This window comes from Prinia subflava, chromosome 6, assembly GCF_021018805.1.
Source record: "Prinia subflava isolate CZ2003 ecotype Zambia chromosome 6, Cam_Psub_1.2, whole genome shotgun sequence".
In the NCBI taxonomy this organism is placed as follows: Eukaryota; Metazoa; Chordata; class Aves; order Passeriformes; family Cisticolidae; genus Prinia; species Prinia subflava.
This window is the reverse complement of record NC_086252.1, coordinates 37,787,900-37,807,389: the sequence shown is the minus strand read 5'-3', so window position 1 is coordinate 37,807,389 and position 19,490 is coordinate 37,787,900. Positions and strand designations below refer to the sequence as shown.

At 50.3% G+C, this 19,490-nt stretch overlaps 2 protein-coding genes across 4 annotated transcripts; one reads left to right on the top strand and one right to left on the bottom strand.

Moving 5' to 3' along the window:
* The first annotated feature begins 3,023 nt into the window (after positions 1–3,023).
* On the top strand, positions 3,024–12,559 carry ARL5A (ADP ribosylation factor like GTPase 5A). Its single transcript, XM_063401051.1, has 6 exons — positions 3,024–3,289; positions 5,072–5,132; positions 7,270–7,417; positions 8,712–8,795; positions 10,645–10,796; positions 11,448–12,559. Exons 1-6 carry the CDS (start codon positions 3,244–3,246, stop codon positions 11,494–11,496), a joined length of 540 nt encoding a protein of 179 aa, XP_063257121.1. The 5' UTR covers positions 3,024–3,243; the 3' UTR covers positions 11,497–12,559.
* A 974-nt stretch (positions 12,560–13,533) lies between these two features.
* On the bottom strand, positions 13,534–18,980 carry LOC134552402 (uncharacterized). 3 transcript variants are annotated; one of them, XM_063401047.1, is made up of 2 exons: positions 14,062–18,980; positions 13,534–14,006 (listed from the first exon to the last, which is right to left on the bottom strand). In XM_063401047.1, exon 1 carries the CDS (start codon positions 18,282–18,284, stop codon positions 16,932–16,934), a length of 1,353 nt encoding a protein of 450 aa, XP_063257117.1. In that variant the 5' UTR covers positions 18,285–18,980; the 3' UTR covers positions 13,534–14,006; positions 14,062–16,931. The 3 variants fall into 3 exon arrangements, with proteins under 3 accessions (XP_063257117.1, XP_063257119.1, XP_063257120.1); XM_063401049.1 differs by having other exon boundaries at positions 13,534–14,114; positions 14,168–18,980; XM_063401050.1 differs by having other exon boundaries at positions 13,534–14,061; positions 14,168–18,980.
* Between the last annotated feature and the right edge of the window lie 510 nt (positions 18,981–19,490).

Below are 19,490 nucleotides of genomic sequence, written 5' to 3'. Positions count from 1 at the left end.
TTTAATGAGGTTCTGAAGAAGGAGATGCATCTGCTCTGCGAAATAAATTATGTTTATTTTTGTAACGAGCTTAAATAGCTGCGACCCAGAAGTACCAAAGTACAGATATTTCCTGCTGATCCAGCAGGGAATGAGGTGCTTGCAGCCAACTGCTCCTTTGAAGGATTCTCGGGAATGTTCAGGGCTTTGGAGCTGGTCCTTGGTGGGATCTTGCACTCAGAATTGGTTCCTAGGCAGGAACAAGGGGCAGGATGATGGGAGAGGTAAAGGATTGGATAATTAGAAGGTAATTAATAGTTTATCATAGTATGGTGAAGGTTGGAGAAGACCTCCAGGGCCGTCGAGTCCAACTGTGACTGGTCCCCACGTTGTCACCAGCCCTGAGTGCCATCTCCAGCCATTTATCTTGGAAAACTGAGAGCATTGGAAGATGCTGCCTCTGGCAGAGAGTTCCAGCCTCCTCTTCCCAGGAGTGTGAAACAGGAACCAGCAACCTCCCGGAGATGCTGTGAGCACCCAGCCCCTGCCCGGGAGGGACAGGAGCGCGGGTGAGCTGCACGGGGCATTCACCCCCTCAGGCAGATCTGAGGTCTTAAAATTGTGCTCAAGGGGATTTTCTTGTGTTCAAAATCAGATCTCAACACGGGAGTTTTCATCTGAGCTGTTAATGAAAAGCAGGAGGGTATTCAAATAAATATAACTGAGAAAAAAAAAAAGCGCCTTTTGTGCGTTTTCATATGATCCTGGGGGTTAAAGTTTCTTAAGCTGCTGAAGTTGTCTGTGTCCTGGGGAAGGGGCTGGAGAATTCCTGAGGGAGCTGGGAAGGGGCTGGAGAATTCCTGAGGGAGCTGGGAAGGGAATGGAGAATTCCTGAGGGAGCTGGGAAAGGGCTCAGCCTGGAGAAAAGGAGCATCCAGAGGGATCTTTTCCCTCTCTGGGATTCCCTGGCAGGAGGGGACAGCCGGGGGGATTTGGGCTCTGCTCCAGGGCACAGGGACAGGAGGAGAGGGAACGGCCTCAGGCTGGGCCAGGGGAGGGCAGGGGGGATTTTGGGACAATTCCATCAGGAAAGGGAGCTCAGGTGGAGCCCCCATCCCTGCAGGGATTTCAAAGTGGATGTGGCACTTGGGGACATGGGAAGTGGCTGGATTCAAATTCTTGGAGTCCTTTTCCAACCCAAGCCATCCCATGTTCTCTCTGTTTGTTTTTTTTTGTTGTTGTTGTTGGTTTTTTGGTTTTTTTTCTGCACAGAAGCATTTCCACGGTGAAATCCTTCCGTCAGCATCCGAAGCACTTCCCCACACAGACTCCCTGACCTGTCTGCCTTGCAGCTGCCTGGAACAAAACGTACACGACCTGAAAAAGCCCTCCCAGACTTCCAGGAGGGAACTTCGAGGCTGTGCCCAGCCCTGCCCACTGGAATGTTTCCCTAGAAAGCTCCCAGGGGCACTGGGAAGCGAGGCTTAGGCCATGAAAACCAGCAGTAGGATCCAGGTTCAACCAGGCTGCCACAGGAAAAAAACCCAAAAATGACACGGGGGCGAAACCTCTGAGTTTTTTATTTAAATAATCAGAATAAATGGTTTAGTTGAACTTTGGTAGCTCTCCCACAGCTGTGCTGCCACTGAAGCCTGCCCAGGAGAGCTGAGAACAGAAAAGAACCCTCAGTGCATCTGAAATTCCAAGCTGAGGACTGGCAGAAAGAGAGATAATTGACAGCTAATGAATAATTAATGCCATTGCGGGCTGGATGCTGAACCTGGGGGATGTTTTACACTGGAGGAGCTGCTCCGTTTCCCTGCAGGTTACACGCGGTCCCAGGGCCCACAGCTGTGACACCAGGATGGACTGGCACAGCAGATTATCAGGATATTTCTCTCCTTAAACTGTTCAGGGGCATAAATTCCCCTCCAGAGCAACAGGAAACAAAAGTCTCTGGGCACAGCAAATTGGAGATTACTCTGGCCTTGCTGCTTCGGTTCCGGACCAGCAGGGAAAATTAAATGCAGGGAGCTGCTGTGGGAATAAAAGCTGCTTGAAGGAAAGATGAAAAACCTCTGGAATAAGAAAGGAGATTTCATGTCCCATCCCTAGAAGTGTCCAAGGCCAGGCTGGACAGGGCTTGGAGCACCCTGGGACAGTGGAAGGTGTCCCTGCCATGGCAGGGGAAGGAATCGGGTCAGGACGGGACAAGGGAGAGGGCAAACACCCCACGTCTTGTCTCAGGCTGTGCACAACCTAATTATTGCCTGGGATTTTCAACTCCCTGAGGATTTAAATTCAGTGGAGGGCTTGGACAGAGAAATTTATCTCAGAGAAGAGAAGGCTCTCAGCAGATCTTAGAGTGCCAAAAGTGCCCTTATGCAAACTCACTCTCCGCTGCTCAGGAGCAACTTCACCCACGTTATTCCCAAGTTTTCCTCAGAGCACCAAGCAGGGCAAAGTGAATGGAGTTTCCTCATAAACTGCAGCCAGGCTGGGAGGACTGGGGCTGTTCACTGGGGAAGGCTCCGGGCAAACCACCTTCAGGGCCTAAAAGGGGCTCCAGGAGAGTTGGGGAGGGACTGGGGACAAGGGATGGAGAGACAGGACACAGGGAATGGTTACATCTGAGGGGAGGGGGTGATGTCGGTACTGGGGAGAAATCCCTCGCTGTGAGGGCGGCAAGGCCCCGGCACGACTGCTGGGAGCAGCTGTGAAACGGGAGGCGCCCGTGGTAGCGGGGTGGGCACGGATGGGCTCCCTCACGCCCAAACCCCTCGGAGCTCCGGGCTCCCTCCCCCTCGGAGCTCCGGGCTCCCTCACGCCCAAACCCCTCGGAGCTCCGGGCTCCCTCCCCCTCGGAGCTCCGGGCTCCCTCACGCCCAAACCCCTCGGAGCTCCGGGCTCGCTCCCGCCGTTGCCCCGCGGTCCCGCGGCCCGCGCTGCCGGGCGCGCTGAGGCGGTGCCGTGTAATGGCGGCCGCGGTGCCGCCCCCGCGCGTCAGCGCAGCGCGCCCGGCCCGGCCCGGCCCGTCCGTGAGGCGGCCGCGGGCGCTGCTCCGCTCCCGCCGCCGCTGCTGCCGCCGCCGCCCCGGTACCGCTCCCTACCCCCAGCCCCGGCCCCGGCCCGACCCCGCGGCGATGTCCGAGCGGCAGCGGCCCCGGCGCGGCCCCAGCCGGCTCTCGGGGCGCTGCGCCGGGCCCTGAGCGCCCGCGGCCCCGCAGAGCCGCGGCCGGCGAGGCCCGGAGCGCCCGGCCGAGGATGGGGATCCTCTTCACCAGGATATGGAGGCTCTTCAACCACCAGGGTGAGGCCCGGGGGCGATCCGGGAGGGACCCACACCGCTCCGGGGCGGCCGCCAGGGCTCCTGGAAGTCGGGGCTTCAGCCTTTTCCCCCCTTTCTTTCAATTACTGGAATGCTCATTTCCTGACAGCCGCCTGTTAAATTATTAACGTGTGCCAGAGGAGCGCGGCCGTGGCGCGGCGGGTGGGTTCGCCTGGCTGTTGGCAGAGTGAGGGTTTAAGTGGCAAACCTCGATATGTGGCTCTTTCATGGAGTAAAATGTTATTTATAGCTTCAGTTGTGGCTGCCCCTGGATCCCTGGAATGTCCCAGGCCAGGTTGGACACCGGGGCTTGCAGCACCCTGGGGTAGTGGAAGGTGTCCCTGCCCAAGGCAGGAGGTGGCACTGGATGATTCTTCATTTCCCTTCCAACCCAAACCATGCCGGGATTCTGGCATTTTTAACACCTGTCTGTCCCCTTACAGCAAGGTGTTCATGAGAGTTGTAACTTTAACTGCAGAACACCTGCTGATGCTTGTTTCCATGTTTCCATGTTTCCAAAGTCTGTGGAATTTGATTCTGAGTGAACCTCAGTGCTCTCACACCTGCTCACTGAATATCCCGGTTATGTCCCCATTAATATGTAGTGCAAATACAACAAAATATTTTTGTCTTGTAGCATCCAGCCCCACCTCAGACCTTCTGTTCCAACCGATTTCCTAACATCCACTATGCTGGCAGCATCCCACCTGAAACAAAAGTTCCTAGTTATGTGGGGTCAGGTAAGCAGACACTTTTACAATATTGTGCAGTTATGCAAAGTTATTCAAGCTGGAATTTGTACTGGATGGCATAAAAAGACAACTCTGCAAAACCACACAATATTGATAAAATCAGACCTGAGAAACCCCCACTTACCTGACCCCTGTCCCCTCCCTCTGCTCTGGGATAAATCAGTGTGAGTTGCTGGCAGGGGTTGATCTCTTTTTCTGAAGTTTGGGCATGTTTTTAATGGCTTTTTGTTGCCCTTGAGGAACACAGGGAAGGAGGGCAGAAGCCCCCTTCTCACCAAGCTTTTACTTGACTCGTCGTGCTTGGTTGTGCAAGTGGAAGTTGTGTAACAGAGCTGAGAGCTGGCTGTGCTCACCCAAACTGGAAATGGTAAATTTGGATGTGCTTGACACCGCCAGTTGTGGAGTTCCCAGTCACTGCTGTGATGCACAGGAGAGGAGGTGCTGAAGGGAAGCAAGAATGGATTGGGGCACTGAGCCCCACAATGTCAGGGGTGGCTTGTGGAGCACCTGGTGACTGGTCCAAGACAAGCTGGGTGAATGTGTCCTGTGAACTGTTTGGGGTCACCTCTGTTCCCCAGGGGAAAGGAGGGCACAGGGATCCCACTGCAAACCAGCCTGGTCAGGGCTTTGCCCATTCTTTGCAAAAACATCAAGACACTGCCTGGGTGAAGGGAAAGTGGAGCTGAGAGCTGTCGTGGCTGGGGAGATGGAGTTTGATACAGGCTGCAGAACCCTGCAGGAGCCTGGGAGAGGGTCCCTGCCTGCAGTCAGAGATGGAAAACATCCTTCTGGAATCTTTCAGGAATGGTTCCTGTGGAGGGGTGAAATTGCCAGTCCCTTCCCTGCCCAGAGCAGCGCCTGCCCGCACAAACTTCCTGGGCTGGCCCACAAACACACCTGGCCACAGCACCTGGAGCTGGGCACTGTTGGCTCAGGAGACCGGTGGCAAACGTGGCACTCACCTTGCTGCAGCCCCAGCAGCTGTGACTTACCAGCGCTGTTTTCCTTGCAGAGCACAAGGTGATCATTGTGGGGCTGGACAATGCAGGGAAGACGACCATTCTGTACCAATTGTAAGTAGGACCCGCGGGGACGCTGGGGACAGTCCAGGTGTGTTACTGGCCCTGGGTGGTTTCACTCAGAGCTCTCCAGGTGGCAGCGGGTGGCTGCAGTTTGGAGAGGGCTCTGTGTGCCTGCTGCATGAATGAGGTTTTGTTCAGAGGGTTTTGGGTCACATCACCTGCTGTTAGCACGCACTCCCGCCCGCCCTTGGTGTCACGGCCTCGGCTCCTTGCCAGCCCCATAAAATTGTAGTGAGTGCTGGCCACGGGACTCTGTTGCAAAACTGCTCCACGCCACAGATTTAAACTGCAGACAACTCATTCTGTGAGTGGCAAAGCACCTCTGCCTGCTGTGCCTTGTGTCCCAGAGCTGAGATTATTTAGGTGTGGTTTGTGGGATGGGATGAAGGAGGAAGGCTGATAGCAGCACAAACCCAGGACAACATCTCCGTGCTGTCCTGCACCACCTGCCTTCAGCAGCAGCATTGATCTGTGCTTGTTGTGCATTAACCTTGCTCCTGCTGTCCGTGGAGTTTGAATGAGCTCCATATCTCAGTTCCTCAGCTGCAGTTTGATAAGAGGACACCAGTCTGTCCACAGGCCCACAAGCTGCTGGGTGGCACAAGCAGCTCAAGGTCTGTTTGTGCTGGGGACAGATTGGCCTTTCCCACGTGCTGTGGCACTGAGGAGTGTTCCTGAGTCAGAAATAATTCCTGTGAAATGATGTGGCCATGCTGCTCCAATCCCACATTTAAAATTGGCCTTCTGGAAGTGGTTGGGGTTTGTCACATTCCAACCTGCTTTGCCTTTTCCAAAACATTGCTGGCTGCTCGTGCCCTGCCACGCTGCAGGGAGGGTGAGAGGGTGAAGGTGATTTACAGAGGGAGTGAGAGATGTTAAAAAGCACCAACAGAATGAAGGGTATTTCTTTAGGCTGGGAACTGCTGCAGCTGAGGGCCATCCTCGGTGCTTTGTAATCCACTTCCTCTGCAAATGTCTCGCAGTTCTTCCCCTTATTTCTGCAGTTTCAGTGTTTTCTTTTCCCTCTCATACAGATCTCTCTGTCTCCTTTTTCTTTGTACCCACTTTAACTCCACAGGACTTTCCCAGCTCTCTTCTTCTCTTGCCTTACTTCTCCTTGGCTCTACCCAATCTTTGCAGATTCCATTTTTCCCCTTCCAGACACTTCCTTTTCTCCCATTCTCATCCTCAGCTCTCCTTGCACTGGCCCAGGGTTTGCTTTTCAGAGCACTGCACCGTCCCTTTATCTCCTTGGCTCTCTGTATCCTCTTCAGGAAATATTCCAGCACCATTACAAGTCTCAAATTGCTGTCACTGTAACTAAAAGCTCTGCTGGAACTTCAAAAAGGTTCATACAAAATGAAAAGCTGTATCAAGATGATCAGAAGAAAAAATAATTAAGTTCTTTTGAACACAGATGGTTTGCCTTGGAGCTACTCCTGATTTTTTTGCCTGTTACAGTAGAGTTTAACTAGGCTGAACTTCAGGAGAATCCAGAGCACACATTTGGTTGTTTGACGTGACAGCGGTGTTCTTAGTGGCAAAGTCACACTCACTTATCTCTAAACAATACATTTGAAATATTTAATGGCTGCATTTGTCTCCAAAAAGTTGTGTATTGGACTGTGCTGAGGGGAGAGGAGGAGGAAGTTAGGACATAAAGCACTGTGAAGAAGATTTGGTTTTAGTGGCCTGCCCCGGGACGGAGTGGGTGAAGTGCTTCTGGAGGAGCTGGAGGATGAGTTGTTGTTTTCCTGAAACTTTGGAAATCTTGTGGCTTAACCACATTCTTGAAGCAAAACAACTGCACTGTCCCATGTGAGCCAAAATGGGCCTGGAGAAAGAAGAGCTGAGAGCTCCCAAAAGCTTCTGAAGCAAAAATTCTCTCAGCTCCATGATTTAATTAATTATAACACATTTTGTTCACGAGTGCTCTCTCAGCTCTATAATTTGATTATTATATAGTTCGCTGAATCCTTTTTATTGCTGTTTTTATTTACATTTCTGCACTTTCCACCCTCAAACCCTGTCTTGGCTGCGCAGGGAGAGTTTGCTGGGGTTCCTTCTCTGGGAGTACCCCTGAGGGGCAGCTCCCTGTGGTGACTGGCGTGTCCCTGTTCCCCTGCAGCTCCATGAACGAGGTGGTTCACACCTCTCCCACCATCGGCAGCAACGTGGAGGAGATCGTGGTGAACAACACGCGCTTCCTGATGTGGGACATCGGGGGCCAGGAGTCCCTGCGCTCCTCCTGGAACACCTACTACACCAACACCGAGGTGAGCGCTGCTGGCACCTCTGGCAGCGCCGTGGGGCTGGCACTGGGCCTTGGGCAGCGCCGTGGGGCTGGCACTGGCACCTCTGGGCACGGTTTGGGGCTGGCACTGGCAGCTCTGGGCACGGTTTGGGGCTGGCATTGGCACCTCTGGGCACATTCTGGGGCTGGCACTGGCACCTCTGGGCACGGTTTGGGGCTGGCACTGGCACCTCTGGGCACGGTTTGGGGCTGGCACTGGCACCTCTGGGCACGGTTTGGGGCTGGCACTGGCACCTCTGGGCACGGTTTGGGGCTGGCACTGGCACCTCTGGGCACGGTTTGGGGCTGGCACTGGCACCTCTGGGCACGGTTTGGGGCTGGCATTGGCACCTCTGGGCACATTCTGGGGCTGGCACTGGCACCTCTGGGCACGGTTTGGGGCTGGGCTTTGTGACTCTCAGTGCACCTGGAATTGCAGTCCCCCCTTGCTGTCACTCCAAATCCTGCCTGACACCCAGGAGTTTTCCTCAGAACAGCTCTGTCCCACAGGCTCCTGCCCTCAGCTTAAACACCCTCAGGAGTCTGCAGAACCCTTTAGAGCTGCAGTTGCAGTACGCACACATACACATAAAAAAAAGTAAATAAAATATATATGTATATAGCACACAGCTTCATTAAAATAATGCTTTAAATCAAGGTTTCCTATGTGTTATCAAATACTATTTAAATACCGTTATTATTATTATATAATTTATATTCTATAAATAACATTTTGTATGGTTAAATACAATGGTCACCATAATTACCTTTGTTCTCCAGTTCATCCCGATGAGGTGCTGTGATTCCTTAAAGTTCTTTCCCAGCCTGAATGAAGCTGGGAGTGAGTTCTTGGAGTTTGGAGCTTCAGGACTTCTTTAATCCCGTGCAAATATCCATTTGCATGTTAGTTCTTGACCCAGACAAAGCTGGTGCACTTTGTTTTAAGGCTGCAGATGATCTGAGGGGTCTGTGTGGAGCCTCAGTTACACCAAAACCAAAAGAACAAAACCAGGTCTGGGATCACAGAGAATTTGGTTGCTTTCAATATGAATTTTTCACTGAAAAATGGAGAACAGAAAGTGAAAAGTTGTGTTAGAGCTGCATTTATTCCCAAAGCACAGCAGAGGCTGTGAATAATCCCATAATAATGTGGGATTGCTGGGGTTTTAGGGAGGGTTTGGGAGCAGGGATGGTGTCTGATAATCCAGCTGGATAAATAATGGGCTGGGAGTGGGAACTGCAAGAGTTTCTCTGCCTTACTGCTCTGTCTTTTGCAGTTTGTGATAGTCGTGGTGGACAGCACAGACAGAGAGAGAATTTCTGTGACTAAAGAAGAGCTGTACAAAATGTTAGCACACGAGGTGAGTGCAAACAGTGTCTTTAATCTTTATTTTAATCGTTGTTTTAATTATCTGGCTGATACACGTCAAGGGAAGCACATTTACACCCTGAACTGCCTTTTGTGAAACTCCCAGCAAAGCTGTTAATTAATACTAAATTACAGAAGTAGCCTGTCAGAGTGCTCCAGTGAAACAGCAGTTGGGACTGTCAGAGACATCTGTGGGTTTTATACTTGAATCCATTTTAATATCTGAATTAGAGCCTTTAAAGCCCCATGGTTTCCTGCAATAATTTAATAATGATTTTTGATATCTTCATGGTTGCCTGAGGTTTTACAACCTTTACAACGTGTGCTAGAGCACCCAGCTCTAAAGCTGAAGGAAGCTGGAGCAGCCACTGCTCTGTGGGTGTTTGGAATTCCAGAGTGGAAATCGCTAAATTGTTGAGACCCTCCTTAAACCTGAGCCCTGGCTCAGGTCTAAACCTGAGCTGGGCTGGTGTAAAAGCCAGGCAGCACCTGTGGCATGACCTGAATGCAAACTGGATCAGGGTGTGTGAGCTGACACCCAGCTCCCAAATTTAAGTGTCAGAATTTAAAAAAAATGTGCATAAAAATGATGGCATGATAGCCTAAAATATTACATCTATATTTAACTTATAGGCACAGTCTGGGAGCCTGCAGGAAGGGCACAGCCTGCCTATGGATTTCCTTTGAGGAAAAACAGGGGCTTTGCATAGGATCTTTCTGAGTTTTAATGTTTTTTTAATTTTTTTTTTTACTTTTTGATGTTTAATTTAAATTATCTTTACTAAAGTAAATTCTAATAGAGCAGGTCAGGCTGTGGAGTGTTAAATGTGGCACAGAGGGGCTTGGTGCTGCTGCCCACGATTAGGATTTCAGAGCTGGACCCTTCAGGCTGTTGCAAAAACCTGCATCTTCTGTTTCCTCATCTCTAAAGGAAGATTAAGTTGTTAACGAGCTGATTTTGCCGCCGGGAAACTCTGGAATTCCAGGGAGAATGGAGGCGATTTGGGAGCCACCTGGCAGTGAATGTGCCCTTTGTTGCCTGGCAGGATGTTCCCAGGCTCTGACGTTGGGAGAGAGCAGCAATGAAAGTCAAATATTGATTTAAAATCGCTTTTCTTCGCTCCTTGAAAATCCTTTCTTTTTCCTAACCGGTTCCATGGAGCTGCTGTTAAGGCAGAATTGAGTTGTGCTGCTCAGTTCCAGCTATTTTCTGGAGCAGTTGATTATTTGGGAATTAATTTTGCTGCTTGTGAACAGGAGTGTGCCTGATGGGCAGCTCAGTGCCTGCGCTGGCCTGGCTTCCTGGCAACACCTTTTGCTTTCCAAGGGAAAGATTTTCCATATACACCCCTGCCCTGATGTAATTCCAAGCAATTTGAGGTAAAACAAGCTTCTCCCTGGAGTCAGTGTTCCCAGATTATCAGTGCTGCTCAGGTACAGAGGTGCACAGGGCTCTGATCCTCGTGGAGCACAGCAGAACGTTGTCCTGAGTTTGTTACTGCTCATCCATGGCAAGAATTGGCTGTTTGTGTGCTGGACCACAGGATGTCCTGCAGGTCTGTCAGCAGAACGTTGTCCTGAGTTTTTTACTCCTCACCCATGGCAAGAATTGGCTGTTTGTGTGCTGGACCAGGGGATGTCCTGCAGGTCTGTCAGCAGAACGTTGTCCTGAGTTTTTTACTCCTCACCCATGGCAAGAATTGGCTGTTTGTGTGCTGGACCAGAGGATTTCCTGCACCACTGTGTTCTGGAGGATTGTTGGCTGAGTTTGGCACCCTTTGGTGCCCCATCCTTCTCCTCCAAGGGCTGCTGTGTCCTCACCTCCTCTCCTTTCCCCCCAGGACCTGAAGAAAGCAGGGTTGCTGATCTTTGCTAACAAGCAGGACGTGAAGGAGTGCATGACAGTAGCTGAGATCTCCCAGTTCCTGAAGCTGACTTCAATTAAGGATCACCAGTGGCACATTCAGGCCTGCTGTGCTCTCACTGGAGAGGGGTGAGAGGGATTTGTGTCCACGGGAGGGGATTCTGGAATGACTCTGGGGGTGTTATTGTGGTGTTTGGGTTTAACACACATTCCTCCCCTGTCTGTGAGTGACAGAATCCCAGAATGGTTTGGGTTGGAAAGGACCTTAAAATCATCCCAAAATCATCCCAATCCCGCCCCTGCCATGGCAGGGACACCTCCCACGGTCCCAGGCTGCTCCAAGCCCTGTCCAGCCTGGCCTTGGGCACTGCCAGGGATCCAGGGACAGCCACAGCTGCTCTGGGCACCTGTGCCAGGGCCTCACAGCTTCATAATCTTGATACTTAAAAGATTTTTGGGCTCAGAACACCAACTTTACATCAAACCCACAGAGTCACTCGCAGAGATAAGATTTGACACCATTTGGGCTTAATGAGGGTGGGGTGAGGTGGGGGCAAACTGAAATCTGGTTCATTAAGAATAATCTTAATTAGCTCTTCATGTCTTGAAGAGCTGGGATCTGAATTCTCTCACCTCTCACTACAATAAGATGTAGGGAGTGCAGAGTTTCCAGAAACGATTCAGAGTTCTTGGGAAGAGTTTAAGTTGATGCTGTGGGTTACCTCTGGAGTTACCCGGGAAGTGCCTGCTCTCCCTGAACGTTGTCTCTTGTGTTCCCAGACTGTGCCAAGGCCTGGAGTGGATGATGTCCCGCCTGAAGATCAGATGATTTTTGCTGACCTCTTTGCACAGACATTGCTGCAGCAGAGCTGTTCCAGTGGCAGATTGGTGGGGTGGATGTATTTATACCGAACTGATGGCAACTGTATTTTCTAATAGCTGCACACACACACAGGGACAGGAGCTGGGAGCAGGCACCAGAGCAGAGCAGCGCTGCGGGCTCCGCTTGGGTCGGGTTCCTCGAAGCTGTGACCAACCTTCTTTTGGAGCTGCCCTCGGAGCAGTCCGGCCTTGGGCGTGGGGAGGATGAAGAAAAAGGAAGGAGCTTTGAATTTAGAGTTTTGTTATCCCCTCGTAGCCCTCTCTAGTGGAAGTTGTTGGCTTCGTTGTTGCAGTAAACCAGCGAGCGAATCAGCGGCGTAGGTATCGACTCCAGTATTCCTAAGGTTGCCGATGTTACAAATGCAAAACTCTTCTCCTGTATGTGTACTGTACATATTTGTGTATATTTATACCTCAATCCTAGGTTAATTAATCCAGGCAATCTGCTCAGACCAGTATGAAGCTGAATCAGTATGTTGGCAGCAGTACTAATCTGTGACACGGCCGCTGTCACCGGCCCCGTCCCTCTGTGTCCGTGTAACGTCAATCACACGCTGGCTCTCCACACCCTGACACACAAACCCTCTCCTCAGCCCAGCGCTTGTTTTTCCACACGATTTTTTCATTAGGGAGGAGGCTGGAATGGATTGAGGCACATGGGTTGAGCGTCCAATTCCAGGGTTGGCAAACAGAACAAATTTGCCAAAGAGTTTCAAATGAAACGGATTTTCCTCTTTTGTTGTGGTCCTCATTGGATTGGGTGATGCTGCAGGTCCTGCCCCCTGCTCTCCTCTGCTCTGCTGGTTGATTCAGGTCTGGCAGAAGTACCTTTAGCTGTCAGAAAGGGAAAAGTATCTTTTTTTTTCTTAACCAAAGAAGAGGCACAAAAGTAGGTTTGAAAGTGTCACTGGAATTGTACAAGTCAGACTCTAATGAAGCATTTTTCAGAGGGAAAACTCTCTTTGCTACATAAAATGTACAGATATTAAAATGTGCAGATATTAAAATGTGCAGATGTACCAATATGCAGTGGAGGGGACTGGGTGGGGACACAGCAGATGACACTACTTGAAAAGCTCCAGGTGGCCCTCACAATTTCCAGGGCAGAACTTCTGGAAAGCAGAACTCCCTGCATGGTCCCCAAGCAGTGTGAGAACACCAGGGCCACCTTTCCCTGCTGTGGCACCTGCTGGGATGGCAGAGGGGGCAGAATTCCCACTTCCCAGCACCCAGGCAGTGGGATGGTTGGAAATGCCAGGTTCTTCTGTGGGAGAGGCATTGGGACTTCAGCAAAATGAAACAAAACCGTTTAAAATGTTCTTCCCTTTCTCAGCCCCATGTCTGGTAAGGATGGAAAAGGCATTTTAAAGACATTTTAAAGCTTAGTTTGAACTTTTTAAGGTGCTTCTCTTTGGTTCTGGGATAATCTGGTCAGCTCCTGCCTTCCTGCCCACCTGCCTCCCTGGGAGCACGGAAATCCTGGGGAAAGGAGGGAGGCAATCTCAAAGTCTGTACTTAACAAAGGCAGGTAAAGAATTTAACTTTTTAATCTATTTTTGGTATCTCCAACGCTCCCTGGCTGGGAGATCTGCTGTCTTTGTTAAACATTAAGGTGTACATGCATGTATCTCTAGTGCATGCACATAGATCTTGGTATTTAACTGGTGTATTGCAAATTGTATCAATGTTTGAAGAATTAACAATTTAATGCAAAGACTCTCTCAGTTTCTCTGACAGTATCTACAAGCAACGAGCTCTGTGCACACTTGCATATGAAATGGAACTGTACATTTTCTAGTCTAAAAAAAGAAAAAGCAGACTTGCTTCTAAACCCAAGAGTTTGGTTTTTGAGTCTTATGTCTTCCCTGGGCTAAGTGCACACGGATGGGGTGAGCTGGGGGTTGGTTGGTGAGGAGTTGTTGGTGCTCATGGAGGAGCAGTGTGGGATTTCTGCTGCTTGGCTGTGTTTGTAGGAGCTCTCTCAGGTGATGCAGGAGTGGTGGTGGCTGCAGCTGTGGGCAGATACTCGGTGTTTACTCCTCACTTGTGTTGCTTTTACTCTTTCCCCCCTGTGCCGCTTCCCCCGCTGTGGCCTCTGAGGTTCCCTGGTTTGGTTTCCCCAGGGACCACAGAGCCCAGCAGGGCTGGGAGTGCCTGCACACCTCAGGCCCGGCTGTCACACAGGCTTTTCTGTGCCCTGGGGGGTTTAGAAGGCAAACATTCACTTGTTTTCTGTGTGTTGGTCAGTGAACAACCCAGTGTTAACCTGACTGCAAACATGTCGTGGGGCACTGTGAGCTTGCTGTGTATTTTGTATTTTTGAGCGCAGATGTAGCCACAATTCAGCGGTGGCTGATGTTTCCTGACACATTGTGGTGTTGTCCAGGGCATGTGGGGTTCAAGTGCTGATTTTCAGTCTGTGGGGTTTGTCAGCAGAGGCGAGAATTCCAGACTCACCTGGAATATTTGCTGTGATCAATTCCAGGCTCTGTGATCAATTCCAGACTCTCACCTGGAATATTTGCTGTGATCAATTCCAGGCTCTGTGATCAATTCCAGACTCACCTGGAATATTTGCTGTGATCAATTCCAGGCTCTGTGATCAATTCCAGACTCACCTGGAATGGTTGCTGTGATCAATTCCAGGCTCTGTGATCAATTCCAGACTCTCACCTGGAATTTTTGCTGTGCTGGTGCTTTGAAGTGCTCGTTTGTGAACTTAGAAATGTTTTCAATTCAGTCGCTGAGAAGAACAGTCAAGCTTTTGATCTCTAGACCCCTTTGTGTTTTGTGTAAGTGCTCCTTGTTGACAGCTTTTCTCTTTTCCCTGTGGGGGAATTCCCATTTTTCTGCCAGCTCTGTCCACAGAGAAGCCAGGGAACTTTGTGTCAGTGCTGCTCCCACTGGGGGTTTTTGGGCAGGGATTGTTTTGCCCTGAGCCATCACCTCGGGGTGTGATGCTGCTCCTTCACCCTCGGGGTTCTGCTGCCTTGGCTTCCAGCTGAAGCTCCAGCTTTGCCTTTGTTCTCCATGAAATTCATTCTTAGGAAAAAGGAGGGGCCTTTAAAACGGTTATTGAGGTAATGCTGCAAACTGGCATTTTAGTAGCAAAAAAAAAAGGTGGTATTTCAATAATCTGGTACTTCAAATGTTTCTTTGGGTTTAAAAATCATCAGTTTGGTAAATCATCTCTGGAATGTGCTGCTTCTGGCATCTGGGAATTAGACAGGTCTTTAATTGTGAGGAGAGGTGGAAAATAAACTTGGGGAGTGTGAACAGTTTCATTTTTTAATGTTTGTTTCTTTTGGGGAGGCTGAGTAGCTGCTCTGCTGAGCATTGTGTGGGTGTGTGAATGGGAAATGCACCTGACGAGCACCTTCCACATCTCTGCAGCTCAAGTGCCTAAAACTAATTCCATAATCAGCTTTATTTCCTGTGCTACGATTCCCACTCCCTTAAAACAGAGATACATATCTGTGAAAGCCTCCCAGTGTGTGGAAATGAGTGGGTTTTCCCCTCCCTACACCCAAGTTTTAACAGGATTTGTGATAAATTTGTTACAGTTCTCCTATCCCTGCCACTCCAAGCACTTTTCCATTTATCAGGCATCACTGAGTTTGCTTTGGGACAGAAAATACTGAATTTGTCCTTGTGTCAGGGTGGTTGGCTGGAATTCCTGTCAAGGGACTGTTCTAATAACTCAATCCAGGAATCCTTGGCCTTGGAAAGCTCCTGGTGGCAGCAGTTCCTTCCTGCTGGCTGGTGGAACGCGAAGTTTGTCACTGTCAGATTAATTAGGGCTGAAAAGTCGTTTTCAGCTAATTGAGATGAATGTGCTGAGCAGCCCGGGAGTGCTGCGCCCCTGGGCAGGGCAGGGATGGTCCCGTGGCACCGGGAGTGGCACTGAGGAGGGAAAATGTCCTTGCACTTGTGTGATGATCCAGATGTGGCCTGGTTATAAATGCAGATGTGACTTGAATATATTGTTGTGGTGAATACATTAAATGGCCAAAAATGATGAATTATAAGGGGCTGCCACTGTATCTTTTTCTTTCACGTGTGAGAATCATGAGCAGGAATTCTCTCCTTGCCTTAAGAGGGCCTTACCAGTGAATTTTCTATTGTAGCTTTATCCACAGTGGAGTCACTTTACCACCCTGAGCCTTTTAAGCCAGATTTTGGGTAAGGACACAGCTGGGTGGGGTTTTTAAGCTTTTCCTATTTGTAAATGTACAAAACTCTGCTGAGACTGGACGATGCCAGAAAAAGCTGCTTTACCTGGAAGGTTGGGAATCCTTCCTTGGACATCTTCAGCTCAGTCTAACTGAAGGGAGCCAAGAGTAGCTGGATTTTGTGGGGAGGTTAAAAAATGAAACCAGCTCAGGCTGGGGGGCGGTGGGTGTGTGACCGAGGAGTGGGGACAGCCCCAGTGTCACTGTGCCCGTGCCCGGTGTCCCTGGATGTTCCTCATCCCCGGGCAGTGCCCGGTGTCCCTGGATGTTCCTCATCCCCGGGCGGTGCTGTCGCGCTGCGGGAGGAGCGGCCCCGGGCCGGGCTCGCTGTCCGGAGCTGCCGCGGCCCCGGGCCGGGCTCGCTGTCCGGAGCTGCCGCGGCCCCGGGCCGGGCTCGCTGTCCGGAGCTGCCGCGGCCCCGGGCCGGGCTCGCTCTCCGGAGCTGCCGCGGCCCCGGGCCGGGCTCGCTCTCCGGAGCTGCCGCGGCCCCAGGGCTGCCCTTGAGGCTCCCCGGCAGTCCCGGGACACAAAGCGGCTCTGCCCAGCTGCGGTTCCGTGTCCCGGCGCTGTTCACAGAGGAACACCCGCGTGTGCCCGCAGCGATCCCCGCAGCGGGCTCGGGTTTCCTTTGATCGCTTGGACTTTGGACTTGTCTCTCTCTCCAGACTTTGTCATCTTCCTGAAAGAAACGCAGCCAGGACGTGGCTAACTGCGAGAAAATTGCATTTCAGAATGTATAAAATGATGGCTTCAAATGAACCCCAGGCCGTGGGAGGGCTGGCAGCTCCCGGCTGGGGCACTCCTGTGTCTGCACTCACGCATGGGTATTAAAGTCATTTAGCCTAAACATTTTATAGAGCTATTTATTATAGTAAAGGAAAACCAGGATTCTATTAAGCAACTTTTTTTCCGTGAAATTTGATCAGAGCATTCCTTGAATTGTTTCCCCTTTGCCACTTTGTCTTTCAAACTCTGGTTTTCATGCAGCTGAAGGGAACTCGTTCCCTTCTCTTAATTCTTGTTGAAGCGGAGCAACTACAAATTTGGGCTGGGGAGCTCTGTACCACCATTTTTATGCATTTATAGATGATGTCAACTGCTAATTCTTTAAAACCTACCAGTATTTATGATTTTAAGTTGAAAGCACTTGTCAAAATGTGCCTGTTTGCATTAAACTTTGTGTGTGGCAGTTGCAGTGAAAGTTTTCAAGCAAATATGTGATTTCTGAGCTGTTTTTGGGGCTGAGGTTTTTGGGGCTGTTCAGGTGTTTTTGGGGTGAAATGTGCTGTTCTGCCCAGCCTGTGATGGGAGGTTTGTTTGGGGCAAGTTTGGTGATAAGTCTGTGCTGGTTGGTGTCAAGAATGGGAATTAAAATGAGTGTGAAATGTTGTTTTCTTGTCAGAAATGCTGAATCCCAGGGACGTGCCCCTCTTCCATACCCACATATCACACACAGGTCTCTGTGAGTGCTGGGGGGCTGCAGGAAACTTCTTAAACAGCAGAAGAGATGGAGCCAAAGCTGGCTCAGGAGATCAAATTCCCAGTTTTGTATTCCTGGGCTGGATGTGGCACTCAGTGCTCGGGGCTGGGTGCCAGGGAGGGTCGGGCACAGGCTGGACTCGGGGACCTTGGAGGGCTTTTCCAGCCTCGGTGATCCCAGGAACGTGCAAAGGGTGTTCCTGCCCAGCTCTGCAGCCACCCCCGCCCGGGGTGGGGATCTGGGGCTCCTTGGGTCCCCTCCAGCTGCAGGAGCTGTATCCATGGGGTGAATCCATGGAATAACCCCCTTGGGTCCCTCCAGCTGCAGGGGCTGTATCCATAGGGTGATCCCATGGAATAACTCCCTTGGGTCCCTCCAGCTGCAGGGGCTGTATCCATGGTAATCCCATGGAATAACCCCCTTGGGTCCCTCCAGCTGCAGGAGCTGCATCCGTGGGGTGATCCCATGGAAAAAGCTCCCTGTAAATAACGCCCAGGGGGACGGAGTTCTGGGAGTTCTGAGGAATAAGGAATTGCAGCAAAGCCCCGTTAGGATGGTGTAGGGGATGGCAAAATGCCTTTCCACATTCCTGATCCTTCCACCTCCGCTTTCAGCTGCGCTGGCTGGAGCTGTTTCCTTTGGGACACACTTTTCCCAGCTGGGTGGGCTCTGCCCGCCCAGGGCAGCTGTGGCTGTCCCTGAGTCCCTGGCAGTGTCCCAGGCCAGGCTGGACAGGGCTGGGAGCAGCCTGGGACAGGGGGACATGTCCCTGCCATGGCAAGGAGTTGGAATTAAAGGATCTTTAAGGTCCCTTCCAACCCAAACCAGTCTGGGATTCCGTGATTCTCCTGGGACATTTTTGTGGCAGGTGAAGGAATGCGGAACTGCCTTAAAGGCAGGCTCTGTTCCTCTTAACTCCATTATTCCTTGACTTTGATATAACTTCTGAAAACTGCTTTTAGTTTTCCTTGGGATCCAGTTAAATATTAGGTGATTAAAAGAGAAGCCACCATTCTCACACATTATTTTTGTCTGGTTTAGCCCAACTGTGCTTTCCTTAGGCCTTTGCACCTGGTGTATGGAATTGTGAATAGGCTTTTTAACAGAAAATGCTACTTTTCGCTCTTTTTCTCAAGTGTATAAAAGTTAAGACTGCTGAGTTCTCTTTCATTGTTGTTTTTTAAATAATACATTTAAAATTAATTTAATAATTAAATCTTTCTTGATGCCATTACCACTTTTTAAATTACTGTCGCTACTCTCATTGCACAGTCTGTATTGAGTTATTCTGAATATGTTTTCATTATAACATGGGGATGAAATACATGTAAAGCTACAGAATAGTCAACAATATTGACAATAAAGACAGTTAATTCTTGTCATTAAATTTGCAGTTCTGATGGTTTTTACCTTCATTCTTCAGAACTGGAAGGATTTTTCTGTTTCAAATATAAATGTGTGTATATATGTAGGCAACTCATGGGTTATGTAAAGAGGTCATGCAAAAAGGTCATGCAAATTCCCTTGGGAGCAATGGAAATTGTCCAAGTTTTTGTACAGAAATAAAGATTTAGTGTAAATGTTGGAGAGTTCTGAGGGAGGACCTTGTGCTGTGGGACCCTCACAGATGTTGTGTCATTTCCCCTGTGTTTGGCTTTGAAACCTGAGTTAATGGGTGGAAATCAGAGCTGTGTAAGCAACAAATAAACCAAACTCTCTGTGTGGAGCTGGCCAGGGAATTTCTTGGAGATCCTGGGATGCCAGAGGTGCTGCAGTGAGCAGGTTCAGGTGATGAGTGGTGGAAAGTCCTGAACTTTGCTTGATGTGCAAATCTTCCTGAGAAATCCCGATGTCTGAATTGTCCTACAGGGATGGGCACAGCCGTGCCAGGGCTGGACAACCCTTCCCAGGAAGAAATTTTCCCTAATATCCGATTTAACCCTCCCCTGGCTCAGCTTGAGGCTGTCCCCTCTCGTCCTGAACCCCTCCCTGTTTCTCAGAGCAGATACTGAGCCCCACCTGGCTGCACCCTCCTTTCAGGTAAGTTGTAGATAAAAATGAGGTCTCCCCTGAGCTTCCTTTTCTCCAGGATGAAATCCTGGAGTGCTGAGAGTTCATCAGTGTGGACAGGAACAGAGAGCCCCTCTTTGCATCCTGTGGATAAGGGCAGCCTGAATCCAAGCACGATTTTTCCACCACGTGTTGAGAGCATCCATTCCTGGTATTTTT